Raw genomic sequence first — 11,707 nt, forward strand, 5'->3', positions numbered from 1 at the left:
TGCTGTGAAGACAATAAAATATTTTTTAAAATTAGATAGTTTTTCCATTAACAGACTTAAGAATTGACTTTAAAATGCATTTTATGAAAACAATAGTCAAAAGTAGTCTGAAGCCCCAGAGGTAGGCAGATTTATTTTCAGTTTTGGGGAGAAGTCCTAAAAGTAAGGCTTTAAGATGGAGAGACAGATGATATAGACCTTAAAAGAGGCTTAGATTTTTTTTTAATATGTAGGCTTAATAAAACAAGGGTGAGCATCCAGGAGTCCTCAGTAGATAAAGTTCTAAATATAATGAAATGTAGTAGCTATCTTGGTTGAAAGGTATAATTTGTGACAACAGGGGTGAGAGAGAATGCACAGGGAATAGGTGGGTCCAGACTGCAAAATGCTGGACCAAATACTTTAGTCATGACTCTGGAAGGTACTAAAAAGCCAAGAAAAGACAAGTTATAAAACCCAACATTTTTTCCCTCACAAAACACAAATGCAGAAATGATATCCATTATTTATTGTTTGAGATTCCATTCATTACTTATTGCTTGCAATTGTAATCGCCTTGTACAAAATGCAAATGGAATAGTTCTTGTAACTTCCATGCAGATCACTTTAATCAGTTAAGGATTATTACATGGCAAATTTGAACAAAAAATAAGAAGTATGTTATAAAATTAACATTTTGCTTATAAAATATGTGTAAGAGTTCATAGTTTCACAAAATATTTTGCTATACTATTAGAAAAGCTTACCCCTACCACTTCTTAGGATAGGTGTGGCACAAATTTAATGTCATGTTTATAAATGAAAATCAATGCATCAAATGCAAATTACAGTTAAATTATATGTTTGCAGATAAGCGAATCTTTCTTTCCTAAGACCCTTTCTTGTGGCCTTTTCTAATGAAAAAAATTCAGAAGATCAACTTTTATCAGGCAGTTATAAAATGACATTGACACTTTAAAATTATTGAAAAACATGAAAAAAAAATTAAAAGCCTAAGGTTAGGTAGGAAACAAATCCTTTGTGAGTAATGTTTTTTTACAGTATTTCAATGGGAACATTTTGGGGTTTTGGAATGTCAGGATATAATGTTACCAGGAAACCTCAAAACAGGGGAGACATGGAATTTTATGTCTTTGCTCCTATAATGCTTATTTTTATCCTTTGCATTACAGCTAATGACCTTAAGGAAAAGAGCATAGGCATGTGGCCATGCACACATTTTACTGCATGTAATATGTAAATTATTATGTGATACTTTTTAACTCTAGATAGCTAATGCAGCACTCATTTTCCCTCTCCAAATTTGATTTGTGGCATGGGATAGTGTTTACATAACCCTCCTGGAATGATCTAGATTGATAGGTACATAAATGTTCTGTACATTTTGCAAATTCATATAGCGTGTTTTGTTTAAAACATTTTCTCCAATGGTCTTAGGTATGGTCTTAGGTCATAGGCTTATTCTATGAAAATAAGTCTCATTGCAGATATGAGTCACTCTCTTAAGATAAAATTGTCCTTGTAAATTATCCCATTGCTTAAAAAAAAAATGTGTGTGTGTATTGGGGGCAAGGGGCAGGGGTAGAAAAATTGATTTTTCCCTCCGAAAAAGGAAAATAATTAACTCAATAAGTTTTGACATTACCATTTCACTTCCTCTTATTTTCTGGTTTTATGATATTAATATATTTCAAAGTTTACTATTTAATCAAGAGCAGGAAGGCTAAAGAACTTAATATACTTCCATGCGCTGAAAATCACATTGTGATTATAAAATACCAGATGGTATACTGATTATAAAAACAGTGCACTGACTTTGTTTTGTTTTGTCTTCCTTTGAGTTTCCTAGTAGGTGCTTTGTGTTCTGTGACTTTGGAATTTTTACAGTTATCCTTGGTATCTGACTCTATTATTTTTATAAAGCCACTTACACCTAAGTCCCCTGAGAGCTGAGCTCAAATATGTCTCTATTAAATCATCTGTTTAGGTTCTCTTTAATATGATTCTTTGCACTAAAAACCATATAACATCAGAAAAGGACTTATAATTACAACTGGACCCCAATTCTTAATCAATATAAGGAAATATAGGCATATTTGAACCAGTTATATTTTCTATGCTCTTTGTTGTTACTATTATCTCTAAATTTGCTCAAGAGTACAACTTCTAGCAACAATATTTAACAGCACGTGACTAATCTTCTCTTATTTGGTCTTCATAAAAAATTATGGGATTGTATGAGTAACCTTGTATGAATAACATTGTATGGGCTTCCCCAGTAGCTCAGCAGTAAAGAATCAGACTGCAATGTGGGAGACATGGGTTAGATCCCTGGGTCAGGAAGATCCCCTGGAGAAGGGAATGGCAAGCCACTCCAGCATTCTTGCCTGGAGAACTCCATGGACAGAGAAGCCTGGCGGGCTCTAGTCCATGGAGTCACAAAGAGTTGGACATGACTGAGCAACTAACACACACACACACACACACACACACATACACACACACACGAATAATATACAGAATATTGCCAACACAATTTTTTTTTTACAATCTGACTAGTGATTAAACACTGGAGAAGGAAATGGCAGCCCACTCCAGTGTTCTTGCCTGGAGAATCCCAGGGACGGGGGAGCCTGGTGGGCTGCCGTCTATGGGGTCACACAGAGTCGGACACGACTGAAGCAACTTAGCAGCAGCAGCACCAATGATTAAATACAAACAACTTGCAACTTTATCTTCTGTTCCTTTTATACTGATTGAGAGGGTCTTATATCACGTAGAATTTTGGACTTATGTGCTCAAACATTAGACCGTGCTAGTCCAACTTCTTTCAATGCTTAGGTCAAGAAACCAATAAACACCTTCCATCATCTTCTTTTCACACACCCTGGATCCAGCATGCCTTTAAACCAGAGTCAAGTCTGTAGGCCTCTCTGATTTATGTCTGAGTTAAACTCTAACTGACCTACAGCTGCTTCTGTAAAACAATCTGCTACACAGGCACCTCACTATTCTCAAATGAAAATGTTAGTCCATAAGCTCATCTTCTGAAGAATGTGAGGGCCTTGAAGTGGTGCCTCAGTTTATTCATCAACATCTCCCTGAAGTGATCTCCCAAAAGGAAATAGAAGACAGGGTTGATGACACTGTTCAGAAAGGCCAACGGCCTTGTCAAGATGTACAAGGAGTTGATGATGGCTTCAGTGCATGGGGACTTCTTCCAGGTCTTCAGGCGTGAAGCAATCCGGATATTTCGCATGACATGGTAAGGAGTAAAAAGCACAGAGAAGATCACAACTGCCATGATGACTAAGTGGAGAGGCTTCTCAAGGGGCAAAGCTGTAGTGAGCTGCCTGTTCCTCTGCTTTAGAAAGAGAGCAATCTTGAAATAAAAGAAGCACATCACAAAAAGGGGAATGAGAAAGCCCAGAAAGGTTAGACACATGCTATAAATGAAGCTTTGATTGGGGTCCCCAGAACTTGCATAATCAGTACAGTTGGTGCTATTGTCATCAGAATGTATAAAAAGAAGTATGGGCAGGAGCTCCAAGGTTACTAAACCCCAAATGGCCAAAGATATTAAAATAGCAAATAGTTTCTTTTGCAGGAGGTGTTCCCGGAAAGGATAGTTCATGAGCAGATATCGATCAATGCTGATAAAAGTGAGGAAAAGAATACTGGTATAGAGGTTGGCATGAAGTACATATCGGTTGCTTATACACAGCACATACCCATATGTCCATTTTCTCTGGGCATAGTTTCTCATCAGCATGGGAAGGGTACACAAAAAAGCCAAGTCACAGATAGAGAGGTTGAAGAGGTAGATGTTACTGCTGTTCCAGTTCTTCAGGCAGAAGAGGTAGCCAAAAACAACAGCAGTATTCCCAAGGATTCCCACAATAAACTCAATGCCATAAAAAACGGGAAGGTAGCGGCTTTCCAGGGCAGTCTGCACGGCCTGCCAGTGTTCACAAGTTGCATTCCATTCCTAAAGAAAGGAGAGAAAACATAAGGATGAATCACTAAAGTAAGACTGGAAAAACTACAAAAAATCATTGCCTTCATTATTAGCATCATGATCAACATCATCATCATCATAAAATAACACTTAAAATTTGAACTGCAGAGAGTTGGTTACATTAGTAAGGAGTGTGTATGTATAATACATAATTATATGCCTACATATCATTAATATATTATTTTTACCTATACTTATTGAGATCCTGGAATGTGAAGTCAAGTGGGCCTTAGAAAGCATCACTACGAACAAAGCTAGTGGAGGTGATGGAATTCCAGTTGAGCTTTTCCAAATCCTGAAAGATGATGCTATGAAAGTGCTGCACTCAATATGCCAGCAAATTTGGAAAACTCAGCAGTGGCCATGGGACTGGAAAAGGTCAGTTTTCATTCCAACCCCAAAGAAAGGCAATGCCAAAGAATGCTCAAACTACCACATAACTGCACTCATCTCACACGCTAGTAAAGTAATGCTCAAAATTCTCCAAGCCAGGCTTCAGCAGTACGTGAACCGTGAACTTCCAGATGTTCAAGCTGGTTTTAGAAAAGGCAGAGGAACCAGAGATCAAATTGCCAACATCCGTTGGATCATGGAAAAAGCAAGAGAGTTCCAGAAAAGCATCTATTTCTGCTTTATTGAGTATGCCAAAGCCTTTGACTGTGTGGATCACAATAAACTGTGGAAAATTCTGAAAGAGATGGGAATACCAGACCACCTGACCTGCCTCTTGAGAAACCTGTATACAGGTCAGGAAGCAACAGTTAGAACTGGACATGGAACAACAGACTGGTTCCAAATAGGAAAAGGAGTACGTCAAGGCTGTATATTGTCACCCTGTTTATTTAACTTATATGCAGAGTACATCATGAGAAATGCTGGACTGGAAGAAACACAAGCTGGAATCATGATTGCTGGGAGAAATATCAATAACCTCAGATATGCAGATGACACCACCCTTATGGCAGAAAGTGAAGAGGAACTCAAAGCCTCTTGATGAAAGTGAAAGTGGAGAGTGAAAAAGTTGGCTTAAAGCTCAACATTCAGAAAACAAAGATCATGGCATCGGGTCTCTTCACTTCATGGGAAATAGATGGGGAAACAGTGGAAACAGTGTCAGACTTTATTTTTCTGGGCTCCAAAATCACTGCAGATGGTGACTGCAGCCATGAAATTAAAAGATGCTTACTCCTTGGAAGGAAAGTTATGACCAACCTAGATAGCATATTCAAAAGGCAGAGACATTACTTTGCCAACAAAGGTTCGTCTAGTCAAGGCTATAGTTTTTCCTGTGGTCATGTATGGATGTGAGAGTTGGACTGTGAAGAAGGCTGAGTGCCAAAGAATTGATGCTTTTGAGCTGTGGTGTTGGAGAAGACTCTTGAGAGTCCCTTGGACTGCAAGGAGATCCAACCAGTCCATTCTGAAGGAGATCAGCCCTGGGATTTCTTTGGAAGGAATGATGCTAAAGCTGAAACTCCAGTACTTTGGCCACCTCATGCGAAGGGTTGACTCATTGGAAAAGACTCTGATGCTGAGAAGGATTGGGGGCAAGAGAAGAAGGGGATGACAGATGATGATATGGCTGGATGGCGTCACTGACTCAATGGATGTGAGTTTGAGTGAACTCCGGGAGTTGGTGATGGACAGGGAGACCTGGCGTGCTGCAGTTCATGGGGTCGCAAAGAGTCGAACAGGACTGAGCAACTGATCTGATCTGATTGAGATCCTTTGAACTATATGCTAGACACGGATGACAGTTTTGAGTAAAATAACATTCCCCATCTCAAATGACTTTTCCTCTCTTTGGAAAAATTAAGAAAGAAATGAGTGCATGTCACGTAATGATAAAGATTGTCAGACAAAAGGAAAAGCACACGCAAAGGTCCAGAGATGGAAACATGCATAGAGGACTTGACAAACAGCAAAGAGACCAAGAAAAACTGCAGTGAAATAAGTGAGAAGTCAAATTAATTATGTCTTCAGGATTGACTGTGGTCCATAGCAAATCACAGTTCAACAAATTCTCTGAGCTATGTTTAACTGAACCATAGACTAGAAGAGGAAATAGCGATTCTTACAACTTCAGTCTTGCAATTTTAATGGCTTTGATTTTGTTTCCATATTGACAAAGGATTATGCTTATTGTATTATGTTTATAAAATACAACTCCTGTCTTTTAATTTTGCAACAAGAGAACATATTTATTGACATATGCCAAGCACATCACAAATATTATCTCTAATTTTCAGAAAAATCCATTTAACTCAATTCCACTTCTATCCCACCAGACATGAGAAAAACCTGGGTTGAAGAATTAAATTACTAATCACAGGTCACCAAATGTCAGGGCCAGAATTTGCCCTGCAGCCCACGGCACCGCACACAGTGGATCCTTCACTGTAAAATTGAGCAGGCTAATTTGAAGAACCGAGCAGATTGGTTTCACTCTGTATTTGAAGTTATGTGAGTTTACTGTTCTCTCACATTACCAGCAATTTACTACATTTCTCATTGTCATACCTTTCCAATTTTTTCAAACCTCTGTCCTACTCATCATTAGCAGATGGTTTTGCCTGTGAATCCCTGAGAAGAACCTGGTCATTGGATGTCCACTCTCTGGTTCCTGCCTCTCTTACTATCCTCTCCTTCTTCCTTCCTGTGACAACAGAAAATATCTATTTCTCTTGGCTTACTTCAGATTAAACTCATCACTGAGTTCTTAAGATTCCTACATGTTATTCATCATCTTTTCAGCCTCTCTATTTCAACTTCATCCTTTCCAATGGCTCTTATATACTCTCATCTTATCTTAAAAGCAAGGCATATATAAGATTAAACAACTCTCCCTGGTTTCACATGTTTCTCTTCTTGTCATACATTGATCAACATTGGAGCTGTCTTCACTAATTAGTTTGACATCCTGACACTGTATTCCTTTTACAATCTACTTTAGTTTGGCTTCTGATCCATCACTCCACCAAAATGGCCTCTGCATTACTCCATCTAATGCTTATTTTTTCAGTCATCTTATCTGACGCCTCTTCATACAGATATATTTCTCCATTTTTCATAGAAAAACTCCCTTCTTTTGCCTTCTGTGACATGAAAATCTCCTAATTTTCCTTTCTTTCCCTCCCTGGTTGTGTTTTAAAGACTCTCTTGTGGTCTAAGCCTTCAAGGCCTAAGCATTAAATGTTGACTTCCTCGAGGATCAATACTGAATCCCTTCTTTATCTAAACTCCTTTCTTTATCATATCCCTTCTTTTCACGCCCATGGTGTCGATGGCATTGTCAATACCACAGACATGAGTTTGAGCAAACTCTGGGAGATAGTGAAGACACGAAAGCCTGGTGTGCTGCAGTCCATGGGGTCACAAAACATTGTTAGCATCTGAACAACAACAATCTAGATGCCTGGATGATCCAATCCACTTTCTGTCTTTAATGACCATTCATATATCCACCTATCAATGTACATCCCAGCCCAGCCCTGTCTTATAAGTGCTAGTGGTTTATAGTTATTACCATAGATTGATCTCTCAGAGGTACCTGTCTCTAGAAATCCTAAATAAGTTCTCCAACTTCCTTCTCAATCTTGCTGTACCTCCACTTAACTCAGTAAATGGCCACACCATTTACTGAAATGTTCACCTTAGACATCTGAGCAATGTCCTTGAAGTCATCTGTAGCTCACCTCCAATAATGAATAAACAACCATGTGTTGTTGACTTCAATGTCTGGATATTTCTCTAATTCATCACTATTGCTTCATATCTTTCATCACCATTCTAATTCAGGCCACCAGCATCTGGGACTATTTGATATTCTCCTATTGTCTTCTCACATCTTCCCTGGCCCCCTTTCAGTCTACTTTCAACATGATAGCCAAACAATATTTAAAACCTGCAATCAAAATTCTGATCATATTTCTCTCTGCAACCAAAAGGCTTGAATTATTTTCACAGTCTGAGGAATAAGTCCATAATTTTTAGTGAGACTCCAATGCCTGCATGGTCTGGCTCCTGGACTCCACTTCAACCTCATCTAGTATTATTCTCCTCCTTTCTCATCTTTCTTCCTGTTGTTTGCATGCACAGAGAATTTTCCTAATGTTCAGTTTGTTGGATTTTTCACTGACCTTTTATATGATCTTTACTCCATCACATCTCTGTCTTACATCTCCGCTTCTTTCAGACTTCAGCTTAAGTGCAGTTCTCCAAGATAGATTCTGACTCCCCAGTCTAATTAGCCCCTGCCCACTGTATACTTAGTTTTTTCTTAGCATTTCTCACAACTTTATCTTACATACAGTTTTTCTTCTATACCTGGTACTGGTCTATAAATAATCGCTTAGTGGAAAGAGGAACATAAACACTTGACTTTTTACAAAGCATTTTTATAAATATTTCCTCTGAGGTCTAATAAGTGGTAATCCACCAAATTAAGCTCCTTGTTCTATTTCCACATAAAAGATGATGTTATATATATAGTATGAAAGTGAAAACATTAGTCACCAAGTTGTGTCTGACTCTTTTGCCATCCCATGGACTGTAGCCTTCCAGTCCCTCTGTCCATGGAATTATCCAGGCCAGAATACTGGAGTGGGTTGCCATTCCCTTCTCCAAGGGATCTTTCTGACCCGGGGACCAAACCCAGGTTTCCCACATTGCAGGCACAGTCTTTCCCATCTGAGTCACCAGGGAAGCCCTATATATAGTATGACTAATATTCAAAATTAGCAATAGTAGTAGTGATATCTATGATTTAGACATATAGTTGTAGAAGGTAAAATTTAATATATATCTTCTAGGATCAATTTTAAAAATTTAAATTAGCTAAAAAACTGAAATTTGCATATGAAGTTAATAAACCTCAGAAAATTCAGGACAGATACTACAATATTCCTATTGATGAGATTCCAGATAATTTTTATTCTGTCCTTTCTGCTTTTGGTTTATTTGGACTGTCTATTTTTACTTCCAAATCAGCATGTGTGATATTAAACATTTCTAGAAATGCAGTAGAAGTTCAATGGTATTTACAAAATACAGGCTTTATTTTTCAGCTCACTGGTAATTTTTCAACAGTATTTTTTACTCTATTCCCAGTGACTTCCCATTCCGTGATTCTGAAAGTTCTCTCTTCCTTGCTTTCTGTGACATGGCGATCTCCTTGTTGTCCTTTTTCCTCTCTTTGTAGACACTTTAACAGTCTAATATTTCTTTGCCCATGTTGTAAATATTAGTTTTTCAAGGTTCATTTCTAGGCAACTTTCAAAATGTTGGTGCATGCACCCAAATGAATATTAAACCAGTAGGAAGTTTCATCACGACAAGAAGCTTACTCGTTTCAGTTTTGAATTTCCTGTTTTTCTAATTACAATTCTTTCTGCCTAGTCAGTGCTTAAATGTACTGACTTATGGGAACAGCTTATGTGTAGCATAAACATTTGGCTGCCATGAAAGTAAGGGTAAGGTTGCCTAACATTTTCAGACCACTATAACCTCAACTGGACCCACTATTTTTAGATTTCAATTTGTATGAGTATGTCTTTAGTGTGGTAATCACAGTACAAATGGAAGTAACGTAGTCCTTTAAGCAAAATTCTTGTTGAAGATGAACTTCCTTCATGAAAAATGAATATTCTTTTTGCTTTTTAGTGGTTAAATTCTTAAATTTCAGAAATAGAAATCATGATAAATATGTTATAGCTGATTTGGATGAATTATTTTTAACAGGTTTTTTTTTTATTAGATGTTGGCAATTAAAGTGAAACCTTCAACTATATTTATAAAAATATATCTAGACTTGTTAGAGGTATTAAACTATAAATAATATTCAAATTACATAAGTAGATCACTAGTTCTAATTTTTAATTTGGGAACAAAGTGTTACTTTAATTGTATTCAGCTTTTTAAAAATGTACATTTTTGACACAAATTTAAAACTGTTTGATAGTCTATTAGCTTTTAAAGTGTTTTTCTTATAACATCAAAGTAAGATAAAGAACATTTATGAAATTTTAATTCTTAACTACTTCAAGACTATTTAGCAATATAAATATTTATAAACAAATTGCTTTTTCACTAATTTGAATGAAAATATTTACACTGAAAAGATATAATCATTCAATATGAATTACTTCATCTTTTATATATTTTTGTATATTCCAGAAATTATACCAGAAATCAAAGGATTAAAGGCTGATAGAATGGTTTCAAATTGTGTGTTTATGAAGCTCTTTAAAAATACTTAACCAACTATTGAAAGTTCTGGAAGTTATAATAGCAACAGTTTCTACAATTTTCTCCTTTCCCTTGGTGAACTATAAATATTCTTAAAGGATATAATTTTTACAAACAAATGCTAAATCTCATTTTTAGAATGCCTTAAAATTTCTTCTGACACATTATTTTCTGAGCATGCAATTATTATACATTATAGATTGTTTCATCTGATTTAGAAACTTTAGTTTTCTAAATTTTCTATAAGTATTTATATTTATCTAAATAAGTCTAATTATTCTTTTTGTTGAAATATGTTACCAAGAATTAGCAAATAAAATAAATAAACCCCTTTTAATAAATTAGATTTACATTTGGCAATTGAAACAAGACATATAGTTTGGCAAAAAAAAAATGTAGAGGAAACAGCTATGACTTTCTTTTGGCTTCTTTTGCTGTTCTTTGTGTACTTACAAATGACAGTTCAGACAGTTCATTTAAACACTGCTTAAAATCTTAATTGCTCACAGACCACTTTTAAAAGAAACCCCCAACTAATGGGAGGTCTAGATTACTTTATACACCTGGACAACATGAATTGCATTAGAGCTTACCATTTTGCCAGGAGGCTTGATCCCTCAACAGAAATTTTTTGCCAGCAACTTGATTCAGCTTCTGATCCAGTGCTGTGCTGCTGACCATAGTTAGTGCAGTCTCATTTGCATATCACGTGGCCAAGATTAATAATTCAAAAGTTCAGGAAAAATGTCAAACCCCCAAGTCAGCTGTTCATGTAAGGAACTTCCTGAAAAGTTGAGACATAAACTAATTATTCATTTTATGGAAAACACATTTCACAAATAGATGTTCAAAAGGTTACTGTTGAAATTATTCCTTTCACTAGCAAAACAGCAGAGAAGCACTCATTATTTCCATGTTTATTTGTTTATTTAAATAATAAGAAAATGTAAGCACTGTATGTTCGGTTTACAACTGCTTCTGCTTTTTCTCCAGTTTTCAAATTCACAAATTTTGGTGAATTCTGTATCGGGCATATAAAAACTAAACAACTATTATCAACATGTTTGAGGGAAATATAAAACTGAAAATTTGAAGGCAAATCTGGATATTGCTGTCAGAGTACTAATAAAAGGGATACTAGAGTTTTAGGCATTTTCATTTTATTTTCAGTGGTTAAAAACAAGAGATACTTAAAAAAATACATCAGGTGGCCAGGGATTAGGGAGAAAGGTGACAGCTAAGTAAGATAACCTCAGTAGAAGGCAATTTACACATCCCAAGCAATGCTCTGCATAGCACCTGGAAACATATAACCACCATTTCAAACAGGAAACACACCTGGCTTTTCTGAGGATTATATTAGATTTATACTCAAGCAAACACTCAGTCTGCTTTATTTGAAGCCTAGTAATGATGCTGAGAAAGATCCTAAATTGTGCAGGC

The 11,707-nt window shown here is 36.4% G+C and overlaps 1 protein-coding gene across 1 annotated transcript; it reads right to left on the reverse strand.

Annotated features, from left to right (window-relative positions):
• Window positions 1-493: 493 nt before the first annotated feature.
• SUCNR1 (succinate receptor 1) lies at window positions 494-10,920 on the reverse strand. Its single transcript, XM_003585693.6, has 2 exons — window positions 10,858-10,920; window positions 494-3,988 (listed from the first exon to the last, which is right to left on the reverse strand). The coding sequence occupies exons 1-2, from the start codon at window positions 10,858-10,860 to the stop codon at window positions 3,041-3,043; spliced, it is 951 nt and encodes a 316-aa protein (XP_003585741.2). The 5' UTR covers window positions 10,861-10,920; the 3' UTR covers window positions 494-3,040.
• Window positions 10,921-11,707: the final 787 nt, after the last annotated feature.

Source organism: Bos taurus, chromosome 1, assembly GCF_002263795.3.
Source record: "Bos taurus isolate L1 Dominette 01449 registration number 42190680 breed Hereford chromosome 1, ARS-UCD2.0, whole genome shotgun sequence".
Lineage (NCBI taxonomy): Eukaryota > Metazoa > Chordata > Mammalia > Artiodactyla > Bovidae > Bos > Bos taurus.